Raw genomic sequence first — 22,084 nt, 5'->3', positions numbered from 1 at the left:
TCGAAACTATCCAATCGTCGTCTTCAATATACCTCGCTTATCTGCCTCACGGAAGGATGGCGGCTTAGGCGGACTAGCCGGTGTCACCGCTGGTCTGGACAATTCTCTCGCTGAAGAATTTCTGGTTTCACTGGAAGAAGCCGACACTGGGAGTTGTTTCACTAATTGACTTCTTCATGACGGGTCGTCAGTCTGGCCGTCGGCGACCCCGAAACACTTGGATCCCGTCTTTTAACGAGGCTATACCGGGTCTCAACTTTCGAGTGAGCTGCTATGCTGGGGAAAGAGTGTCTTGGAATCTCGGAGTTCTCTTTGCCGCCCACAGGACGGGTCCACTGCCCGGAGCCTCGCCAAGTGCCTGATAGCTGCAAGAGAAGACAGCCACGGACTGCGAAAGCATGCCACGAAACCGTCAGCCTTGTCCACATTCCGACTCCGGTCGCAGCGGGCCCTGCGGATCACAGTTGTTCCGGGCGTAAGCCGTGGAAGGGCGCGCTCGCTTGCGAAGTCAGCAAAGTGCTTGCCGCCAGGATCATGCTGACTTCGCAAGCTCCTCCTGCAGCCACAATTGATTTGAACGTCCTGGTTGGACACCTTCAAACACCAGCTGAAGGTGCCCAATCCTAGGCAAGCGCCACGGATAGTCGGCCTCTTCCGCCAAACCGAGGTCTTCCAGTGAGGATATCACTCATCCCTCGCGGTGGTATTTGGTGGTTCCGCGCTTCGCCATCTCGGTGCCGTAATCGTTCAAGGCCGAAACGCCTATTTCGCGGAAGTCGACATCTTCGCATGGTTGGCAGGCCTTCATGAGGATCGTGGTCATGCAGGGTACGCTTGCATGTGGCTTGCATGCTGTCACGGACCTGAACTCCTGCGCCGGAGGCATTGCGCCAGAGTCCCCAACTCGCCGTGCGGTTCGAGCGGGGAACGAGCATCTAAAGGCAAACCGAGCTATTGAGCTACCTCTGTAAGCTGTCTGACGACGACAGCTAGGGCGGCGGGCAAGGCGCGAGTTGCGGCATTGATACCGCCTTTCGAGTCGCTATGCCGCCTGTTATCTACCCGGAGGTATGACCGTAAGGCGTTATGTGTCGCTTCGCTCTGGAGTTTATCCTCCTTCGCTTGAGAAATTCATACCATTACGCCGATCAATCTCTGTCATATCGAACAGGCACATCGCTTGGTTGTCAACGCTCACTGTACATCAGCTTACTTTGAGCAACGACACTATCAAGCTAGTCAACGTGGTCGACATACTGTCGCGGGCCCCATAACATGGATTCTATGGAATATGATACGTATTTCACACAAGCCCCGCAGACATACGGCTACTTGAGCTTTGGAAGTGAACCGAACGTGCTCGGACACGGCCAGAGCAATGACAACAGTGGAGCTGTACAAGTAGGTGATCGCCATGAGCCTAGCGATAAGCTTCTCCAAGAAAGCCTCAATGCAGAATTGACACTTGCCACTTCTAGAGCATGGAGACACCCTTCGGAACTAGCAATTTCATGCCAACCGCTTTCGACTACGCCTTTGACACGACCATTGGCGCAAGCGATAGCCTCCCAGGCGTGCCGAACAACTCCAACTCAGCTTCGCCACCCAGCCAGCAGCTCCTGAGCAATGGCTCAATGGACAGCGGCATCGCCCTCGAAACCGATAACGACACCTCACCAAGACACGACAGGCGATCAAACAGCGTCGAAAAAGACATTCTCACACCAGCACAGTCGCGACGGAAAGCCCAAAACAGAGCAGCGTGAGCTCTTCCCCACCCACTCACCCTTATCAAATACCTGGACTAAACACAACCACCCTTCACAGCCAACGAGCCTTCCGCGAACGCAAAGAGCGCCACGTCCGCGACCTCGAGAGCAAACTCACCCTCCTGACCACAACGACCACCTCCCTGCAATCCGACAACGAGCGCCTCAAGCTCCTGCTCCAGCGCACGCAGACCGAGAATGAGATCCTCAAAGCCACTGCCTCATCGTCCCCGCGCCGCCATCATCCACCGAGTTTCGTCGACGATCCCAGCTCGCTACCGGGCTCGCGCTCGACGACAGCCAAAAGCGTCTCGTCAGCCTCCTCTTCAGATGGGGAACCCTCGCTAGACCGCATGCGGTTGGCCAACGGTCTGCTGTCGACGCAGTCGAGCGGTACGTCGCCGCGGAGCGACTCGCATCTGCTTTCTGCGGGCGCCACGTGGGATTTGGTGCAGTCGCATCCGCTGTATGCGCGGGAGACGCTGGATATCGGGGAGGTGTTCGAGAGGTTGAGAAGTCTGGCAAGGTGCGACGGGATGGGGCCGATGTTTGACGAGGATGATGTTAGGAGGGTAATTGAAGAGGTCGGAGCTCAGGGTAGCGATGAGCTGATGTGAGGACATGAAATGTCTTTGTTGTGGCGTTCGCCTGGAGAATACTGGACAGGCGGGGTTGGGCTATAGATCGGTGGCAATGTTCTTTGGATTTTCTGGCCAGAAGAAAAGAGAAAATACGGCCTTCTTTTTGGTTGGAGTTAGGTGTGAAGGCGTTGCGATCAATGAGGTGTGTATTGTCTTTATCGCGGATATATATCGACATAGCAGGGTCTCTAATCCCTTTTCAACGGGAGAGATGTATCCTTTAGTAGATCAACGATTTCATCATTTCCCAAAGGTCAGATACTGTCCAGACCTCTCGGACGTAGATTACTGATTCTGCCGCGTCATTTTGCGTTTTCACGCAGGTGCCCTGGACAGCCATAGTTATCCACATTGGAGGGTTGCGCTTGGTCTTGCGCGTGTCCACAGCTTTCGCTCCGGCAAGGAGTGAGAAATAGCAGTCCGACTGCTCCTCGTGCCCTCATCACCTGACAAAGGCAATACGCCTGTATCGTACCAGCGATCATCGGAGGCTCCGCATAGCTACGAAAGCGTAGTGAAGTTTGTCAGAAGACGGAATATACTGTTGCCCTTGTGAGACCGTTCAATCCCAATCGCTGTCGTCGTCTTCCACAGCCGGTGGGCGGTTCCCTTGTTTGATGCCAGACTGCTTCTCCTCAACATCCTCAACATGCCTCTGCGTCAACCTCGAGTCGCCGACCTTGATCGCCCCAAGGCCCGTAAGAAGCTTCTCAACATCTGCAAAACGAATTCAAAGTCAGCGTTCAATCCCGAATCACCCATCCCATCACGATATACACTCACCCTCCGTCTTCGTCTCATCCCCCCTCAACTCCCTCAGCGTAACAATCTGCCTCTTCACATCCCCATCCTTATATACCAACACCGTCGGACAATTCCGATCCGGATACCCCTCGATACACAAATCGCCCTGAATCTGACAAAACTTGACGTCCCCAAACCGCCTCGCCAGCTCCCTCCAAACCTCAACCAGCACCCTGGACTCCGCGTTCGTGCCCGACGAGCTCGTCAGCAACACCGCAACCCACGCCTTGCGGCTCTCCTCCGTCACCTCGCGCGCCCACTCCGGCTTCTGCACGGGGTACACCTGGCCGTACACACTCGCCGCCTGCAATTGTGCGATCTCGCCCATGCGCTTCTGGCGGTAGGCGTCGAGGAAGGCGTCGTCCTCGTCGTCCTCGAGCGCGTCGAGCTCGTCGAGCTCCTTGCCCTCGAGGCGGTTTTCGTGCGCGAGCTGCCGCGCTTGCTCGAGGGCTTCGGTGATTTTGGCCGTGGGCGACTCGGGCCGCTCGGGGATGACGCCTTTCGCGCGCAGGATGTCGTTCCATTCGGTGTCGGCGTTGGGGTCGTCGATGGGGACGTTGATGGGCATGTCGGGCATGTTCATTTTGGGCGGGGTTTGGTGGGGGTTTTGGTTTGAGGTGGGCGGATGTAGGTGGTCGTTGGGATTTCAGAGGTGATTTTAAAGGTGTTTGTGGAGGTGGAGGTTGTTTTGGTAGAGAGGTCGGATGATGTGTCCTTTCAGGCAGCGGGCATTCGCTCGTCGAAGCTGGCGGCGCGCGTTTCCAAAAATCCTCCACCACACCCCGCGGCGGGGTACGTCACATTCGGCGACGTTCGCTGCGCTGGACCAAAGATAATACCTTATATTGCGAGGTCTCACCGTCCAAGTTATCGCACTTATTAGTCGTGTCAGAATGCGACACTTTTTCAGGCTTCACCAGCATGGTGAGGTGTGCTTAAGGATACAAACCATCGAATCACAATCTCAACCTCAACCCAATCACTCCAACATCATCTCTAGAATGATACCTCAGGAAACAACGAGCTCCCCAAAAAATTGCATCTCCATTTTCTTAACCTCAATACACTCATTAATAGCATACTATCGTATCCCATGCACTCCTCAGTCTCCTCCAGGCATGGCCGTGGATGGACGCAAAACCGACTCACACAAACACACACGCTCAGAACCTCGCAAGGAAAGTCCCCCTGCGTGCGCGGCGCAAATCGGCTTGCGACGACCCAGCGCGCCAGCGTGTAAGCGATGCTAATCTATACTGCCGTCTTTGGTACCCTCTGATGAAAGTAAGAAGATTAGAGAAAAAAAAAAGGGAAAAAGAAAACAAACAAGGGAGAAAGAAAGGAGGGTGGGTGCACCGGGGAGCTGGGTCGGGTAGTCACGACTCTGGGGCCCGGTCGCGAAGCGTTTCATGCGTCTTGCAGAGCAGAGTCCAACCGCTCGACGGGCTAGGTAGACACCCCGCCTCGCAGGACGCACACGGGCATCAAACACCTGGCGGACCGGATCGGAGAAGCAGGCCCGGCGACAAGAGTTAAGACATGCTTGCTCTTAGGTAGATACAAGACCACCACCACCCCAAGAAACAAAACATAAAATCTCCGGTATAAGTCTGCACGCTCTAGGTACCCTGAGGTGGATAAGTCTTTGGTCGTAAGCCGTCGTTAGTCGCCCCGGCCGGGGCAGACGAGTAGTCGGGCCGGGAAGGGGCGAGTGTCGAGTTGTTGGTAAAGGAGCGTGCAGTTGTGAAGGTAACAGCAGGAGAAGGCAGGCGAGGGTGGGGTTATGCAACGAGCCGACCGACGACTGTGGTGTGACGGTTGTGCGAGGCGCGGGCCGGAGCTTTCCCTTGGATTTGGTAGGGTGGGTTTTCGGGGATGGAGGGTCGGACGGTGCGATATTGATACAAGGTGTTGGGTGGCAGGGAGGGGTCGGTCAGCCGGAGGATCGGTGGCTGCGCGACGCGGCCTTTGTGTTGTTGTTGGTCACATATTCGTCGTCGGGCCGCCACTCCTCTGGTTGGAACTCGGGGTTTTGAAAGTGTGCTGTGTTGAAGTGCGAGCTGAGACATTGTTAGCGCGGTGTTACGTGGGGGACTGCGCAAAGCTTCACGAGACCTACTTCTTGAAGATCGATGTCGTCAATGGCATGTGGTGTGACATCGTTTGCAAATAGTCCGCCTCGTATTCATAGTGGGAAGGCCTGAAGGGCCCGTCCGCCTTCGGGTTCAGAGGCGGGACACCAGCGTGCTCTGCATGTGGCATCGAACGGATGGCAAGCTCAGTGGGTATCTGCGTTGGCGGCATCACATGGCTGGCTTGTGCTCCGGCACCATAAGCAGGTTGCGGGGTCGTTTGTGACAGCATCTGCGGCTGAGGAGCTGGCGCCACGGGCGTTGGCACCGATGGAGCGCAGGTCTGTAGTGGTGCAAAAGGAGTTGTGAAGAAGTCAGACCCATAGCCAGGACCCGACATCCAGCCGTTTGAAGACGGTGCGATCGACATGCCAGGGATGAACATTAGGTTGTCAGCGGCATCGCTGTAATCGCCAATCGATTCGTATTGCGGTTGTGGAGCGTTGTGCGAAAGGTAGGCCGCGACAGATTCGTTCGATGGAGGCGGAGGTGGAACGTCTTCGTACTTGTAGAGCAGGTCATAGTGGCCGCTTGGGATTGTCAGTAGGCAGTTTGCGTGTGATTTAGAGGGCAACTCACGGCCTGTACAGCAATCGAACAGTGGCGGCAGTGTATCCGCTGATGGGGTCAAAGCGGTGGAGATTGACTTGATCGCCAATGCTACGGTCCAGATACATGACCTCCAAGGCGAGAGAGGCGGGGCTCAAGAGCACATCCTTGAGGGCGCTGAGCCCCAGGTGCTCAATCTCAGCTTTCACTGGCATGATCTGTGCCTCGCAATACTGGTCGACGGTCTGACCGATCATATAGCCTGCGTAATTCTCCGGATGGGTCTTCATCCAGGCGGCGGTGAGGCTCTGCAATGAGCGTCAGTGATAAAGCACCTCAACACGCAGAATCCAGTGATCCCGACCTTGAAATGAGTGATTATGTAGTTCTGGGTCATCTCATCGTTGAAAGCCTCGAGCAGAATCTCATCACCATTGCCGGCATCGATGCCATTGGCAACCTTCCTCAACAGCTCCAGCGTCGTGTCGGCGAAATCCTCGAACAAGAGTGGGTCGAAGCCGGCACTGTTGACCACGTTCGCCAGCGAGCGAAGTCGGGCTTCTTCTTCGAGACATTTGCCGCTGTCACCGATGTAGAGCAGGCGTTCAAGATAGCCGAACGCGACGGCTGAGTGAGGTCAGTCTATGTCGAAGCGAGCATCACAGGGAGCGTTTGCACTCACCTCGCCAGCCGCACATGCCATCGCCTCTCAGCTTACGGTAGTGAGAGTACTTCTGCGGGAGAGCCTGAGCGTCGATGTGAGTGGGATGTCAGTTGCACGTGGGGTGTATTACGTACTGCGGTCTTGGTCTGGTAGGTGGTATCGGCGGCGGCGTACTCTTGGGTGATGGCCGAGCTGGGCTGACGCTCACCGACCAGCGGACCCTAATCGACAGTCAGCACGGCTGCATGGACATTTGCAGTGTCGCTCGCTCGTTGCACGTTGTTTGCACTCGTAGACAGCGGCATCGACCGCGAATCAACAGACGATGGTCAAACGTACCGTGACCTCGGCCTCGAAGCCGGCGCTCAGGCGCTGCATCTCGGCCATTTCCTCTTCCGAAGCCTGGTAGGCCATGGTGGACTGCTGCTGCTGCTGCGGCGGCGGCGGGCGGGTGCGGCGCGGAGGGTAAGCAGCGGGCAGCTGGGAGTGGTTCTGGGGATGGTGGTGTTGGTGGTGGAGTTGGAGTCCGGGCTCAGGGCAAGAACCTGGGGTTGAGAAGGCGGGCGTGGGTTGGTGGTGCGCTAGGGCCAGCTGCTGCGAGTGCTGCTTGGGCGGCACGGCGGGCAATGCGTGCGGTGTTTGCTGCTGCTGCTGCGGCGGCGGCTGGTGCAGCGGAATGTGCAGCGGGCGGTATGCGGGCGCGAGCAGCAGCGGGGCGTGGTAGGGCGGCTGCGGCGCGTAGACATCGTGGGCGAGCGGGCGGTGGAGGAGGTGGTGGTGTTGCTGGGCGTGCTGGTGGAGGCGCTGGTGAGGGTAGGGCGGGTAGGCCGCGACGGGCTGCAGCATCGTGCGGGCTGGCGGGGGCTTTGCGTGGTGCTAAGGCTGCTTCGCTTGCCGGGCCTCGTTCGCTTCTCGCTGTTCGCTGATCGCGACTCGCTCGCTTACAGGCACGCGCAGGGCAGCCGGAGGCCAGACGGACGCTGGGGACTGGGGACTGCTCGGTCAGCGCGCTCTCGCTCTCTCTCGTTCTCGCCCGCCAGGTGCACTCGCGAGGTCCGGTGCAGAGCGCGCGGGCGCGGCGGCGGCGGCCTTTTGTTTGCTGTGCGCGCGGTGGCGACGGGCCACAGCAGCGACGGCGCGCGGGATGGACTGCGGGCTGCGAGCTGCGAGCTGCGAGCGCTGCTGGGCGGAGGATGGACGGCACGGCAGGCACTGGCGCGACGGTCCCGGCTACCTGGTCGGATGCGCTGTGCTGACGCCGCTGCTCACGCGGTGCGGTGCGGTGCGGTACGTCGCAGCGTCGTGCTCGACGACCCGGTGGCAGGGCAAGCGGCGGCGGCGGTGGGTGGGCGGCGGCGTGGGTGGTGTGCGGTGGTGTGGCCTGGCTGGTGGTGCGATGCGGCGGCTGCGTGCTCTGCTGCTGTGTGCGCTGCTGTTGCTGCTGGCAGGGCCCGCGAGCTGGAATGAAGGGCCCCGGCAGGGCAGGCCAGGCCACACTTCACTTCGCTCTCCTCCCGTTGCGCGGTGGACGGCGAGGCGGAGGGCAGGCGGGCAGGCGGGCAGGCAGGCAGGCAGGCCGGCGGGCGTGTCGGCGTTGGCGTGCTCAGCACTCAGCAATCAGCAAGGTCGGGCAGGTACCGGCGGGATGGTGCAAGGCAGAGCCAGATCATCGAGGGGATCTGGCAGCACAACGAGCGAAAGGTGCCCTGCCGGGTATTAAGAGCGATGGCGACAGAGCAAACGCCCCCGACGGACCCAAGAGCCCTGCACGCGGTGCCCCTGGCGCCTCCTCCCACGGCACGATACAGATGCCAGCAGCCTCTGCTCGGAGGCTCGGATCGCCCACGAACGACAGCCAGACGAAACAGGCGCGTGCTTGGGATGGCAGCCGACGAGCAGATGCCCGCCCTTGCTGGTGGGGTAGGTAACCTGGCGGCAGGACAACGAAACCGGCGCAACGAACCCGGATCGGCGACCCAAGCCTAGACGCAGTCATGCAGGCGTGGATGCGTGGGCGTCTTGACGCAGATATACAAGCTATCTCGATCGCGCTCCACCCGCCTGACGCTGCCCTGAAGCCCTGCTTGCCCTGCTGCTCCCTCTGCTCCACCCGCCGCCATCCCCACCGCGCATTCGCCCACATCGACACCTCCCGCCGCCGGAAGCTCAGGGTCGGGGCGTGGGAGCCGATGGCCTCATGCCAGGTACCAGCATGAGGCGCCCCGGCGTCCGATCTGCCCTCGCTATCGCGCAACCCATCGCAGATGCGATACGAGAGCCCTAGCCAATGCTCCCACCCGCACGGCCTCCTCAGATCTCACAAGCGAGACGATCCCTCGAGCTGAGCGGCCAAGCGCCCACCTATCGATCGCAGGCGTGCCCAAGAGGCTACACAAAGCCCATATTGGCGCACCCTCGGGGCCTTGCAGCACAGCGCAAGAAGCAGCAGCAGCAGCAGCGAGCCCAGCCCACGTCTCACTTCCCTCGCCGCCGGGCACCGAAACCCACGCGCGGCGCGCTGATTCGGCGCCTCTCGCAGCACAGCGCGCGCAAGAAAAGCGTGCGCCGACGCCGTGTCACGACCGCGCCCGTCAGGCGGGTCCTGCCTTGCTCGACAGGGGCCCCGGGCGGCCGTCGAACCTGGCGCATCGTCACCCACGGCGGCGCGCGCGCGCGGGAGACGCCGTCCCCCCATGCAGCTAGACGGTAGCAGAACGAGCCTCATCGCCGCCGTCCGCATGTCTCTCCGACCCGCCGCGTGCCACGAGACGAGATGCAGCCCGACGCCCCTCGTGCGAGGCGAGGGAAGGCGAGCGATCGAAAGCACACGCCTTGCCCCTCTCCACTTGCACCCTGAGGCGGAGAAAATGGGCAAGTATAGTCGAAACGGGGCGAGACGCCTCTCTTTGTGTCTCGCGCCCAAGCGAGCGATGTGACGGCCAGGATGGCGAGCGGGCAGGATCGCGAAGCTCTTTCCGCATGCAGCCAATGCATCTGGGAAAGGGCTCCCCGTCGATTTTTAAATTGATCAGTAGTCAGATCTCCCCGTTCCCTCAGGCGGCGCGCCGTCGGGAGAGGCCCGCGGTGATCCAACCACGTCTCACCTCGCCCCACGTCACGAGCGTACATGTAGCAGCGGCAAGCGAAAGGATCGGTCGGCAGGGGAGCAGTAGTAGGTCGATGCAGACGCCGCAGCGAACCTTCCGCAAGTAGTGACATCGGTCCTCAGAATGTGCCCCTCGCCACGCGATCGTAGAGAAACGGCGGCGGCGAACGGGCCTGCAGGTTTCTGGACCGGCTCCAAAATAACACCACAGGAAAAACGCCCGCCTGTCAAGCGATCGCGCAAGCGACGCGTTATTCGACGCACCCCTGCCCATAAGACAGACGGGCAGACAGCACAGCACGGCGCAGCGCAGGAACACCCGATCAACACGTTCGCCGGCGACGACCGCACGCTGGCTGGTGGTGCGTCCGCGTCATCGTCAAGACCCGGCATCAGATCTGTCACAATCACGGAACTACCGTACAGCGCAGCAAATGAGAAAACACCGGCACCGGGGCCCCGAGGTACCACCCCCACTTTCAGAGCCTGGCCTTCCAGTAGCAGCATTCAGCATCCATAGTACCTACATCCAAACCATACCTTCCAATACATTAACATTACCCTACATTCCAACGCACCGCCCAACCCACACCCAACCCAACCCCGACCAAAAAAAAACCCCCACGCATCCCGAACCCCCGAAAAGCAAGCCGAAGAACCCGACCGACCGACCGACCTACCTACCTTGCCGACCCCCCCAAAGGAACCGCACCCACCCCATGCCCGCACACGTCCAATCTAACAAATCCCAGCTCCCAGCCCAGCCCGCCGGCTCAGCACCCGATCGCGCGGGCAGTGGCGCGCGCGCGGGCGCGGGATGGGCGATTTCTCTCAGAATGAATCCTGTAGGCCGTAGGCCGTAGCCCACGACGCACGCATGTCGTCCGGCAACCGGGGTCGTGATTGGCCCGCCGGGAGCAGGGGTCGTGCAGCCCCGATGGCGCCGTGGGCAGATTTAGTTTCTGCGGAAAGGCGATAGGCGAGCCCGCGGGCGGGGCGGCTTGGCTGTAGTGGGTGCTATAGGCAGGGTTTCGCGATCGCGGTGCTGGGACTCTTTGCTGACTGACTGTGACCACTGTACGCACGGGGAGGCAGCGGATCGGGCTGGGATTACTGGAGGCTACGTGAGTCGGGAGACTTTTTTCTTTTTAAATTGCGCAGGGCGCTGCGTTCCGGAGCGAGCACCGCCGGGCGTGGGACTGTGGGATGAGATGAAGGATGGTGGGGGGGATGCAGACAGGCAGGCAGGCAGGCAAGCGGCCTTTGTCTCGTCTCGCACGGCGTTTCTGCTACGATACGACCTAGCTAGCTATCTGCGACCTGACTAGCGAAAAGCAACCGAGGCGTGCAAGCGACGAGCGAGCGAGCGGAGAAAAGGGCCACACAGCGTGATGGCAGCTCCCGAGAGCCAGCCAGCGCCGCCTACGCGCATGTCGCTCAGCAGCCAGCCAGCCCAGCTCGCTCCCTTGTGCGACGACGGCTGTAGGTCGCGCACAGCACGCCGAAGAAGTCCGGCCGTCGCGCGCCGCATGAACACTGCTCCTGCTCCTGCCTCCCCCGGTCTCCCAACGCAGCGGAATTTGACTGGTGCGCCTTGTGCAACTCTGCTGCGCGCCTGTGTGGTGGGAAAAGCAGGCGACACATCTTCAGCGCGCGCGCAGCCACCGTGCAACTGTCCGTCGAGTCGTATTTCGTGAATCATTCGTCTAACTGTAAGTGGAGGGGCCTGCAGCCTGGAGGCGCAGAGCCACGGGGTCATCGATTGGCGGATCTCGCGCAAGAGGCGCTTCACGGCGAAGACGCGCATGCAAGTCATTTCCCTGCTGCTCGGTGCGGCTTTCGCCTGCCACCGCCGGCGGCGACGCGTTGTGAGGGCGCGAAGCCTTCCGGCCCAGCTGACAGCCCCTGGGGCCCGGCGCCGAGCGAGGCGCCCATCTCGTCAGCCTTGAAACCCTCGCTCTCGTTGAGTACAAAGGAGGCCAGGGAGCGGATCGCGCTGGTCCAGTCCGCGACGGCGTGCATCCGATCTGTATCCGCGCGACTCTCGATCTCAACCGTCCCGGCATCCTGGTTGATCTTGCCACGCAGCTGTCCGTCCATGATGAGGAAGCCAACGATATCCTGCACCTCAGGGGTCGAGATGTTGAGACGCTTGGCGATGAAATCTAACTTGAAGCGCGTGTACGGCGCGACAAGTTTAACCACGGCTTTGGTGCGCATGTTGCGTGTCACTTCGTCGATGTTCTCCGCAATGAACGGGTCCGCGAGGAGATCCTTGTTCTTCGTCAGAATTGCCTCGTACTGGTGAATTCGATCGTTTTGATAGGCGTCCACGAGTTCGGTCATTGCTGCAATGCGAGGATCGTTCTTGTACGGTTTCGTTTCCTGCGAGTCGAAAGGGTTGATGTCGGAGCCCATGAGCATTGTCGTAAGTACGAGGTACTTGAGGACCTGGATTCGCTGGAGAGATCCGGCCTCGTCGTAGTTGCGGAAAGACTCGAAGAAGTCACTTTGCGCCTCGTTCCAGTTCTCTGATGATTGGGTTAGTCAATATGAGCTGACGTGTCTGCACAGATTGCCATTGCTTACCTTCGCTCATGTGCATCTTTCCACCGCACTCACGAATGATACCCATGATCTTAGGATGAGGCACCGCGGAGCGGACTTTGAGTGCGCGTTGGTACAAGCCCTGCGAGAAGATCAGTTGCGATTTTCGCACTCAGGATATCGACGGACATACCTTCAGGCGTTTGTTGTTCCGCGTTTCTGCGTACATCTGAATCTCAAGGGCATATGCTTCCATAGAGTATGTGCCTTTGCTGGGGTCGTCTGTACCGTCTTCGCGCTGACATGCCTTGTGGAGCTCCCTGACTTTCTCGGTCAAGCGGTTGTAGTCTTTCTGTGCAAGCCAAAGCCTGGCGAGCTTGGTGTTGGTAGAGAGCCATAACCGCTCGTTGTTTGTGGCCTGGAATGATTCGAGTGTTTTGGAGTAGAACTTCTCCATGCACTGGTTCGCCGCCTCGTCACCCGCATTCTTCTCGATGAAGTCCAGCATGTTGTTGATCGACTTTTCCGAGTAGTTGCGAGTGACCGCAGACTTGACATAGGTCAAGAGCTCCGTGTAATGCTCGACTGCCTGTGGAAAGCGTCAACATTTGCCCCAAGACGTAAGTTGTCCGACTACCCACCTTATCGTATCTCCCCAGTGTGAACTCCAATTTAATAGCCTGTTTCAGGCCTTTGAAACCCCAGTCGCCTTTTTCCTCTTCCAACGCCGGCACTCCCAGGAACTCCTCTATCGCCTCTTCCGGTGCATCGGCTTTCATTTGCTTCGCATTGTAGTATTTGTTTTCCACGTCCACGTCCCCTCCCTCCTCGGCATCATCGTCGTCTTCGTACTCGAAATCATAGCTGTGACACGTCAGTAGCCGATTGGGACATCGTCACTCAGTAATTCATACTTCTCATCATCGGACGCCTGCATGAAGTCATCGTCGTCAGACATCGTGGCGGTGACGGGCAGGTGTGAGAGGGATCTTCAGTGTCGAAATTGAAGGTGTTTATTGTTCAGAAGAAAATTGGTGAAGCAAAGCAATCGCTGCACGTAGGAAGAGAAATGTCGTCAAAGGTTCGTGAAGTCGCTTGGTGTCTGGTGAAGCTGAAGCTCGAGGCTCCAAACGCCTGTCGCAATCGCCATGTCGAAGCTCCACGCTAGCGCGGGGAAACGCGGCAGGACCCGCCGCCAGCGGGGCAAGTGCGCAGCGCAAGCGAGCCTCCCAGCCGCCAGCGGACTTATCTTCACTCTCCAGTTCGCGACCGCCACACAACCCATCCATCACACTACACACCCAACAAAGTCGCCAAAATGGGTGGCGACCTCAATTTGAAGAAGTCATGGCACCCGGTGCTCATGTCCAACCAGAAGCGCGTCTGGGCCGAGGAACATAAGGCCCTGGAGGAGCGCAAAAAGACCGACCAGGTGCTGAAAGAGCGCGCGGAGGAGCGCGCGCTGCTGGAGTTGGAGAAGTTGCAGGAAGCCGCTGGCGGCAAGAAGCGCGTGGACCGTGTGGACTGGATGTATAATGGGCCTGGATCGGGCGGGCCTGGGGCTGGCGGCGTGAGCGAGGAGATGGAAGGGTATTTGCTGGGAAAGCGGAAGCTGGACGGGCTGGTGCAGAAGTCGGAGGCGGCGGCGATGAAGAAGGATGCTGGGGAGGAGGGGTTCATGGCGCTGAATTCGAATGCGAACTCGGCGCGCGACACGGCGTCGAAGATTGCGAGTGATCCAATGCTGGCGATTAAGAGGCAGGAACAGGCTGCGTACGAGGCTATGATGAATGATCCGGCGAGGAAGAAGATGCTCACGCAGGCGGCGGGAAAAGATGGCGGCGATGAGAAGAGAGACTCCAAGCACAGGCACAGGCGTCGGCACCACAGAGACGACGATGACGGCCACCGGAGCAAGAGGAGACGGCACAGCGACGAGGAGGACGACCGACGATCACACAGACATCGCTCGCGTCGGGACAGGCACAGGTCTCACTCCCGCTCGAGATCACCGTACAGGCGCCGCGACGACCGTGACCGTGATGAACATCGCCACAGGTCACGTCGCGACAGAGATCGCAGCGCATCCCGCTCTCGCTCGCCACGAAGACGACGCGACTACGATGATCGTAAAGAGCACCGCAAATCATACCCCAGCCCAAGACGCTCCGGCTCTTCGCGATCAGGATCACCATATCGTTCGACGAAGGATGACTACGCTAGGCGCCGACCTTCGCCTTCGTACGAGCGATCGGGCAACCGGTCTAAATCCTATCGTTCACCACCTGAGGAAAAGAAACGTGACGACGCGGCAGAGCAAGCCGAGCGTGAAAAGCGCTTGGCAGCCATGCAATCGAACGCTTCAGAGCTTGAGGGCGATCGCAAGACCCGGCTGGCAGAGTTGGACGCCAGAGAGGAGAAGCAGCGAGAGGAAGATGACCGCAAGAGGTCTGACAGAGCCCGCTTCATTGGTGGGATGCGGAAGGAAGCAGAGAATGTCGATTCGGGGAGGAGACTCCACGGCGGGCGTGGCGGGCGCGACGAGTATTGAAAGCTGTCACCATGCGCCAGTCGTACTGTCTTGAGCTCTCGTCATACTATTTGCTAGACAATGATGCCACGTCTGTGGAACAATTCTTACACATTTGCGATGCTGAAAAAGCAGCATCACCGCCAACAAAAGGAAAAACAGTCGCCGCACACCGGATTCGAACCCGGCAAAAGAGCCACCCCACCTCGTTCGGGGGGTGTCAAGAAAACCCGCGGTGTTAAGGCGGATTTTGCTTTCGGTGGGTGTGCCAGGGCAGCAGTCCTCGATGACTGGCGAGGCCGACCCCGGGGGGTCTCCGTTATAGTGCTTTCCACTGCGCCACATGACCGAATCGCCTACTCGTGCTTTCTGGTTATGTCATACGCAACTGCGCAACAATATATATGTGAAAAGCGTGGCACGTGATTGCGTGGGGTCGAGGGGCTGGGCTGGGCGTGGGGGTGAAGTGAGGTTAGGAATTAAGGTTTTGCCACTGGCGGTTTTCAAGCTTCTGGGCGGGTCAGCGGTTTCTCGTTTCTGCCAAATCGACGAGCGTAAAGTACTCTGGTTTCTAAACGAATAGGCTTAAAGCTGAATATAAATTCATCTAAAGAATATCGTGATTCAATCATGCTTCATTGAAGGCTACAAGATTCCACCCTACATCGGCGTTAGGATATATCACCTCTGCAGGCTTCCACGACCATGCTCATGACGCACGCCATTCGTGGACACGGTCCATAGGATGAGCAAGGCTGATTGTGATTGAGATTGTGAGGATTAAAATCGGTTGATGTCGATGTTGGATGTTGAAGTCTAATAGTCTATATCGCTTGGGTATCTCGTTGAAAACAATGCTCTCTGCAGCGGCCGTCAAGTACATCATTGCCTCCTCCCCCTTCACACCACCACCGGCTGCGCCATCCTCATAGGATCCCCACTTTCCTCCAACCCCGGCGTCACCAACTGCTCCCGCAGCGCATCAAGACCCTTCCCTCCCTCTCCCAAACTATCCAAAACTTCCAGCCCCGTGAATCCCTCCTCAACAACCCACTTCTGCGGCGTCTTCTCCAGCACCTCGCACGCCCTCCCAACAACCAACAACCCCGGCGGCCGACTCCCCTCCTCCTCCACAGCCGTCGTAACATACTCCAGCGTCGTGCGAATCACCCTCTGATCAGGGCACGACGCGCGCTCGATGACCGCGCACGGCGTGCTCGCCGGCCACGGCGCAGCCTTATGTGCCGTCAAGCTATCGCGCAGCGCCTCGAGCCTATGCAGCGCCATGAGGAAGACGACCGTCTGGTTGGGCAGGTAGTCCGGCGGCGTGGGCGCGGCGCCCTTGCGGCCCGTGCCCGTGCACACGAGCACCTGGTCGCTGACGGCGCGGTGCGTGACGGGGATGCGCGCGAACAGCGGCGCGCTGAGGCTGCTCGTGATGCCCGGCAGGACGGTGGCGATGTACCCGTGCTCGCGGAAGAAGGCGAACTCCTCGGCGCCGCGGCCGTAGAGGTAGGGGTCGCCTTGCTTGAGGCGCAGGACGGTTTTGCCCTCGCGGAGGGCGGCGAGGCCCATTTCGAGGAACTCTTGCTGCGCTTGGTCGGCGTTGCCGGGGAATTTGCGGGCGATTTCGACGGGGGTCCGGCGCGGGACGAGTTCGAGGACGCCCGCTGGGACGAGCTTGTCGGAGAGGATGAGGTCGGCGCTGCGGATTGCTTTGAGGGTGGCGGTTGTGAGGAGGTCGGGGTGCCCGGGGCCGGAGCCTGCGAGGATGATGCAGCCGGTTTTGGAGCGGGCGTCCAGAGTGGCGGGGTTAAGGAGGCCTTTGCTGTCGTAGGAGACGGCGGCTGCGGTGTCTTGCTTGTAGGACTTGAGCATGGTGTCCACGTCGTCGTCGGTGATGGCGGCAAGCCTGCGCAAAGGCCAGTATTCGCAGATCTGGGCGAGCCATCTCATGCGTCGTGCTTTGGCTGCTTCGACGTCGGTCGGCGTCACGAGTTTGTTGAATTGTGCGGTCTGTCCGGACTCGTCTTCCTCCGCCTCTGGGTCTCCTGCCATCTCTGCCGCGTGGTCCTCCTCCCAAATTCTTCTCCTGACAGTACCCAATCGCTCTACAGCAGGTCCAAGATCAGCGGGAAGAGCAGAAGCAATCTCCCGGCGGATCCTCGAAGCAAGCTTGCATCCCTTCCCTGACGTCGTCACACCAACCTGAAGAGGTCCGGAAGTGTGCGTCGACAACAAACTGAAAGTGCAAAGACTGGGCGCGTCCGCAACATTTACCGGCACGCGCAGTCTCCGACAGATCGTCGAGATCTGTGTCCCCAATGACGTCTTGCCGCCAGTAGTCACAAAGACGGCATCGACGAAGCCGTCGACCTCCTCTCGTCCAAGCGTCTTAAGGTCATCCTCTTGGAACTCCCTCTTTATCCATTGCACCTTGTTCTCTTCGATCCGCTTGGCCAGGCCGTAGTGGAGGTTGCCATCGTCCGGGGCAATAACGATCGGCTTCGCGCCGACTTCGAGAGATTTGCTGCAGCGTGCGCCGGCGAGAGGGTTGGAGCCGACGATCAGGTGTACATGAGAAGTCGAATCTACCGCAGTGAGAAGAGCGGGAGTCATGCTGTTGGAGTGTGAAGAGCAACAGATAGAACAAATCGCCACATACACCAAGGAGCCAAAGGAAGGGAAGGGAGTGAAGGTCTTAAAAAGGAACGAAAGCGAGAGTCATCCGTCAAGCAGACATGGCAATTGTATGTTTTCCTATTCCCTTATCAACCGAAATGGCGGGCGGGAGGCGAATGGGAAATCTTTCTTGCTGAATCGGCCGCCCCGCGATTGCGTTATCAGGCCCAAACGCCGAGACCGGCCTTTGCTGGGGCTGTTGGCTGGCTGTTGGCTGGCTTGCTGCGGGCTTGATGCGGGCGACCGCGGAGAAGATGTCAGCGACATTCTTGGCCTTTGATAGGCGGCGTGAGGAGGAATTGCTTTCTCCGCTGACAGATGCTGTGAGTACCTGGGTAGATATCTACATGTAGGCTGGCTTTCGATATGTTTGCCGGAGATGCTGAGCAACTTCATCCCAGCAGACAAATCTCGCTCTGTAAGGATGTTCTATATGTGAGGCATCTGCGACCACTACGGCTAATGAAGCTTAGGGTTAGGGTTAAGGCAAGACGACTCTTGACGACCTCTCCGTATGGACGCCTGCCACGGCGACGGCAATAAGGAAAGAAGCACATCTCGCTTTATAAAGCTCCGACCATATCAGTAAAATGTTTGACTATAGATTCTTCATTTATTGCTGAAAAGCCTCATACACTGCTACATCGGATGTTTCCGTCCTGTTCACAACACACACTCTCATTTTCTCTTCTCGTCTTGATCATCGCTACCATCATCCATTATATTTCATACATCAAATCACCTACACCACCCGCAATGACACCTCCACCCTCCCCGGAGGCCATCGCCGCCGACCTCCTCGCAACAAAAAACCTCACCCTCCTCTCCCTAACCCCCATCCAATCCCTCTGGGCCGGCTACGGCCAGATCTGCCGCCTCACCGCAGCTCCCAAACCCAACACCACCGCACCCTCCAAACCAAAAGACTCCGGTCTCTCCACGCCCCTCGACCAACAAACCCCCCAATCCTACATCCTCAAACTCACGACCCCGCCCCCAACCCCCTCCAGCGCTCCCCCCACCGAATCCCACACCCGCAAACTCCTCTCCTACGCCGCCGAAACGCACTTCTACACGCACCTGGCTCCGCTGCTCCCGGCTTCCATCCCCGTCGCAGACTGCCTCGCGAGCGCGACTCTCCCGCTCCCGGACGGAAACCGGACCACGGCCCTGCTGCTCAGCGATCTCAAGCAGGAATTCCCCGTCGCGGGCGGGAAGCGCGAGGCGCTGGATGCGACGCAGGCGTACGCGGCGCTGGACTGGTTGGCGGGGTTCCATGGGTTTTGGTGGGAGAGAAGTTTCGGGAGGGTTGGGGAGTTTGAGAGGGGGAGGTTGGTGAGGGCGCCGTTGGAGGAATTGGAGAGGGGAGGTGGAGGTGGAGATGGAGATGGGGGAAGGGGAGTTTGGCTGAATGGCGGATATACGTATCTTGCTACGCGGAGGGAGGAGTGGGATTCGCTGGTGGGGGATGGGGGGTCGGAGTGGAGTGAGGCGCTGACTGAGGCTGTGGACGGGGAAGGAGATGGGGAGTGTGTGGCGGAGGTTGTGGCGGAGGTTTTGGCGCCGGGTGCGGATGGGCATGGGGCGGTGGAGGACTACGTGACGCTCATACATGGGGATGTCAAGTCGGAGAATTTGTTCGCGAGCGCGACGGGCGAGGAGGTGGCGTTTTACGATTTTCAGTATGTTGGATTGGGGCTGGGGGTTTGCGATCTGGCGAAGCTGTTTACGTGCTCGGTGCCGTTGGGTATGCTGGTGGAGGGGGGAGATGTGCCGGATGTTCTGACGATGCAGGAGGGCGAGAAGGAGCTGCTTGAGAGGTATTGGAAGCGATTGAGAGACATTGGGAAACGGGAGTATGAGTGGGAGATATTTGTGCGGCACTGGGAGACTGCACTCGTGGACTGGCTGCGTTTCCAGGCGAGTTGGGGATTCTGGGGCAATACGGAATGGCTCGAGGCGCGTGTCAGAAGCGTCCTGGCCGACTCGCAGTGGAAGCAATGGCTGCTGCGAGCAAGAGTCCAGGCGAGTGTTGATCAGAAGTAAAGTTTGCTTAGACCAAGCGCTGTCGATGCGCACTGCTACCACCTGGTACGGGCTTCATAGACATAGTTCAGACGAATTATTACCTCGCGGGACTGAATCAGATCACCGAGGCATTAGGAGGGCTGTTCCTTGCGAGCGACCATGCTGCTGCCACGTCGGACACCTGAAGATGCAGTCATTCCTTTGTGGCGCTGCTGAATGCGTCCTTCACGACGACATCCATTCCACGTGACAGACAATGTTGGCGGTGCGCAGGAATGCTTGATCTGCGCAGGGAGTAGGGCGGCCGGTGCCGTGTTGCCGTCATTGTCGCGGCATTTCGACGGGTCACGCACGCACAGCGGCGTAGATGTCTTCCAAATCGCATGACGACAGCGGCTGCTTGCTTGCTTTGAACCTGCGCGGGCCAGAATTCGAGCTGCCTGCGAATTCGCGCGCGCCAGCGTGAGGTGTGCGACGTAAACAAGGAACCGTACGCACCAACACCGCGCCATCCACGCCGCCGACAGAGACACTGCCGCTACTGTTGAGTATTGTCCTCTTGGGGTCTCGCCTGGCCGCGCCCGCGTACCACGAATCTCCCGCGGCGATTGACTTTGCGCGGAGCAGGTGCTAGACTGACGCCAGCACGCTCCAAGCCCGAGTCCAAGCACCCGACAAACACCAGGGAGGCCGACGTCACCTCGCAGCGCCTATACTTCTCTCCATCCTTGACCTCTTCCTCCCGCTGCCTCCTCCCGCACACCTGAAACGCCCGTCAACTTGCGCTTTCTCTCTACTCTGTATATTACTCCTACGCATCATCTAATTGTCGTTCAGACGAGTGAGTACACTCTGCGCGGTTCATTGCAGCACCCCGGACAGCTTCGCTGATTTGTTTACCGCAGCTGCCTAGCTCTCTGCGCGACACACAACACAACACAGCAGACATGGCCCTCGCACGTAAGCCACAACACCCACAGTACCTTTGCGCAATGCAACGAAGCTCTAACGTGACCATCCAGGTCCCATCCTCGGCCTTTGCGCCATCATCATCCTTGCCGGCGGCATCCTGCTGCAATTCTTCGTCATCCTCTCCGGTGCAACCAACAGCGTCCCCGTTGGCGATGTTTACTTCCTCCAGACCACCACCGGCGGCATCTCTGGTGGACGCAGCGACTATGGCAACCCCACCCGATGGACCTTCCTCGCGCTTTGCGGTGCAGAGAATGGACGCAATGCAAACTGCCGTGGCACTCAGGCCGCCCTTCCTTTCGACCCTCCCAACAACTTCGGCACCGAGAACAACGTTCCTCAGCAGTTCATCGGCACCGACAAGTTCTACTACTTGAGCCGCTTCATGTTCGCGTTCTACATCATCGCCGTCTTCTTTGCGGTCGTCGCCTTCTTCACCAGTGTCCTGGCTCTGTGCTTCCGTCTCGGCGCATACCTCACTGGCCTCAACACCGCTCTTGCTCTCTTCTTCCAGGCTCTCGCTGCTTCTCTCATGACGTACGTCCTGCCGATTATCACAATTGCGCCGAACCACGATACTGACAAGCTCACAGCGCCTGGACCGTCATCGGCCGCAACGCCTTCCGCTCTGCCGGCCAAGACGCCCGCCTCGGCCGCTACGCCTACGGCTTCACTTGGGCCGCCTTCGCCTGCTTCTTCATCGCGACCATCCTCTTCTGCATCGGCGGCAGCGTCGGCAAGAACGAGAGCAGCCGCAGCACCAAGAAGTCCTACTTCGGCCGCAAGAAGAGCACCCGCAGCACCCGCAGCCGCGGCAGCTTCATCGACACCGAGAGCCAGAGGCGCGTCAAGGACGAGTACGTATCCGATTCGCGACAGGGATCCCTGACACGCGCGAAAGTGTCTGACATGCTTCGCAGGTACGAGTAAACCACACACCTTGTTAATACCTCTCATAATACTGCAACATACGTGCAGCGAGAATGTACGAAGACGGAGGAGGAGGACGGCGACTTTTCGTAATGTCTTGAATCTCTATACACGACAACAGAGTGATACCTCCTTTCGAGGAGTTGGGAATTTTTTTGGGCCAAGCGAGTTTTAGCTCGCGGTCGCCAAAGCTGGCTACGAACGATATCCACGATGACGGCAAAAGGGGGGTCTTTCGCTTTCCTTTTTGGTGGTTGGATATGGTTGATCTAATTTACGCCTTTGACGATGGGAAAGGGCGGTGCGATGGTTGTTTGGAGTGTACATTTTAGTGCGCTAGGTTTGATTGAACGTAATGTATCTATGCTCAGACTGATGAATATCATCTTTCGCGTCTCTGCTTTTCTTTCAATTCTGTTGATGCCGGCTGTGTGAATTTACCTACAGACATTGTTCCCAACAACAGTGTCTGCAAGGCAATACGAAGCTTCACAAAGAGTACGGACGATTTTGGTTCATGTCTCGGTGCGGGATTTCTCGATGTCTCAGGCGCAGATGATGAACCGGTCATGGCTTCACGCCGACGTTGGCTCCCAGAGCAACGACTTCTAAACGGCGAAGAAGCGTTGATTCTATCCGCCGAACGGTCAGAATGTTCATCCCATGCAGCTCGAGCTCAGCTGCAAGGTATCTCGCACGATGTTACATACCGTAGTGGTCATGCTGGTCG

At 58.8% G+C, this 22,084-nt stretch overlaps 8 protein-coding genes across 8 annotated transcripts; 4 read left to right on the top strand and 4 right to left on the bottom strand.

Moving 5' to 3' along the window:
- Window positions 1–598: 598 nt before the first annotated feature.
- WHR41_04823 (uncharacterized protein) lies at window positions 599–2,516 on the top strand. Its single transcript, XM_069373429.1, has 3 exons — window positions 599–1,401; window positions 1,479–1,762; window positions 1,828–2,516. The coding sequence occupies exons 1-3, from the start codon at window positions 1,276–1,278 to the stop codon at window positions 2,384–2,386; spliced, it is 969 nt and encodes a 322-aa protein (XP_069229131.1). The 5' UTR covers window positions 599–1,275; the 3' UTR covers window positions 2,387–2,516.
- On the bottom strand, window positions 2,399–3,904 carry WHR41_04822 (uncharacterized protein). The gene is made up of 2 exons (XM_069373428.1): window positions 3,194–3,904; window positions 2,399–3,127 (listed from the first exon to the last, which is right to left on the bottom strand). The coding sequence occupies exons 1-2, from the start codon at window positions 3,795–3,797 to the stop codon at window positions 2,973–2,975; spliced, it is 759 nt and encodes a 252-aa protein (XP_069229130.1). The 5' UTR covers window positions 3,798–3,904; the 3' UTR covers window positions 2,399–2,972.
- A 626-nt stretch (window positions 3,905–4,530) lies between these two features.
- On the bottom strand, window positions 4,531–7,405 carry WHR41_04821 (uncharacterized protein; the record flags this gene model as incomplete). Its single annotated transcript, XM_069373427.1, has 7 exons — window positions 4,531–5,274; window positions 5,334–5,876; window positions 5,926–6,203; window positions 6,260–6,522; window positions 6,578–6,641; window positions 6,694–6,780; window positions 6,899–7,405. 7 exons carry the CDS (start codon window positions 7,403–7,405, stop codon window positions 5,148–5,150), a joined length of 1,869 nt encoding a protein of 622 aa, XP_069229129.1. The 3' UTR covers window positions 4,531–5,147.
- A 3,482-nt stretch (window positions 7,406–10,887) lies between these two features.
- Window positions 10,888–13,311, bottom strand: csnB (COP9 signalosome complex subunit 2). The gene is made up of 5 exons (XM_069373426.1): window positions 13,127–13,311; window positions 12,854–13,076; window positions 12,406–12,801; window positions 12,255–12,354; window positions 10,888–12,196 (listed from the first exon to the last, which is right to left on the bottom strand). The coding sequence occupies exons 1-5, from the start codon at window positions 13,168–13,170 to the stop codon at window positions 11,478–11,480; spliced, it is 1,482 nt and encodes a 493-aa protein (XP_069229128.1). The 5' UTR covers window positions 13,171–13,311; the 3' UTR covers window positions 10,888–11,477.
- Window positions 13,312–13,530: 219 nt separating this feature from the next.
- Window positions 13,531–14,763, top strand: WHR41_04819 (uncharacterized protein; the record flags this gene model as incomplete). Its single annotated transcript, XM_069373425.1, has 1 exon — window positions 13,531–14,763. One exon carries the CDS (start codon window positions 13,531–13,533, stop codon window positions 14,761–14,763), a length of 1,233 nt encoding a protein of 410 aa, XP_069229241.1.
- An 879-nt stretch (window positions 14,764–15,642) lies between these two features.
- On the bottom strand, window positions 15,643–17,361 carry WHR41_04818 (uncharacterized protein; the record flags this gene model as incomplete). Its single annotated transcript, XM_069373424.1, has 1 exon — window positions 15,643–17,361. The coding sequence occupies one exon, from the start codon at window positions 17,359–17,361 to the stop codon at window positions 15,643–15,645; it is 1,719 nt and encodes a 572-aa protein (XP_069229242.1).
- An 819-nt stretch (window positions 17,362–18,180) lies between these two features.
- WHR41_04817 (uncharacterized protein) lies at window positions 18,181–19,470 on the top strand (the record flags this gene model as incomplete). Its single annotated transcript, XM_069373423.1, has 1 exon — window positions 18,181–19,470. The coding sequence occupies one exon, from the start codon at window positions 18,181–18,183 to the stop codon at window positions 19,468–19,470; it is 1,290 nt and encodes a 429-aa protein (XP_069229245.1).
- Window positions 19,471–19,886: 416 nt separating this feature from the next.
- WHR41_04816 (uncharacterized protein) lies at window positions 19,887–21,754 on the top strand. Its single transcript, XM_069373422.1, has 5 exons — window positions 19,887–20,293; window positions 20,358–20,412; window positions 20,475–20,961; window positions 21,018–21,281; window positions 21,345–21,754. The coding sequence occupies exons 2-5, from the start codon at window positions 20,400–20,402 to the stop codon at window positions 21,352–21,354; spliced, it is 774 nt and encodes a 257-aa protein (XP_069229246.1). The 5' UTR covers window positions 19,887–20,293; window positions 20,358–20,399; the 3' UTR covers window positions 21,355–21,754.
- The last annotated feature ends 330 nt before the right edge of the window (window positions 21,755–22,084 follow it).

This window comes from Cladosporium halotolerans, assembly GCF_011745625.1.
Source record: "Cladosporium halotolerans strain TM138-S3 chromosome Unknown Sca16, whole genome shotgun sequence".
Lineage (NCBI taxonomy): Eukaryota > Fungi > Ascomycota > Dothideomycetes > Cladosporiales > Cladosporiaceae > Cladosporium > Cladosporium halotolerans.
The sequence above is the reverse complement of the archived record's forward strand: the minus strand, read 5'-3'. Positions and strand labels throughout refer to the sequence as shown.

Bases quoted from the DNA above. Each gene is read 5' to 3' on its own strand.
- WHR41_04823 (XM_069373429.1), top strand. From the start codon at position 1,276: ATGGATTCTATGGAATATGATACGTATTTCACACAAGCCCCGCAGACA. The intron at 1,402-1,478 runs GTAGGTGATCGC...TGCCACTTCTAG, and splicing joins ACAACAGTGGAGCTGTACAA to AGCATGGAGACACCCTTCGG. The intron at 1,763-1,827 runs GTGAGCTCTTCC...CACCCTTCACAG, and splicing joins AAAGCCCAAAACAGAGCAGC to CCAACGAGCCTTCCGCGAAC.
- WHR41_04816 (XM_069373422.1), top strand. The intron at 20,962-21,017 runs GTACGTCCTGCC...ACAAGCTCACAG, and splicing joins CTCGCTGCTTCTCTCATGAC to CGCCTGGACCGTCATCGGCC.
- WHR41_04822 (XM_069373428.1), bottom strand. From the start codon at position 3,797: ATGAACATGCCCGACATGCCCATCAACGTCCCCATCGACGACCCCAAC. The intron at 3,128-3,193 runs GTGAGTGTATAT...TTCGTTTTGCAG, and splicing joins GGATGAGACGAAGACGGAGG to ATGTTGAGAAGCTTCTTACG.
- csnB (XM_069373426.1), bottom strand. From the start codon at position 13,170: ATGTCTGACGACGATGACTTCATGCAGGCGTCCGATGATGAGAA. The intron at 12,802-12,853 runs GTGGGTAGTCGG...CGCTTTCCACAG, and splicing joins CACTGGGGAGATACGATAAG to GCAGTCGAGCATTACACGGA. The intron at 12,355-12,405 runs GTATGTCCGTCG...ATCTTCTCGCAG, and splicing joins GGAACAACAAACGCCTGAAG to GGCTTGTACCAACGCGCACT.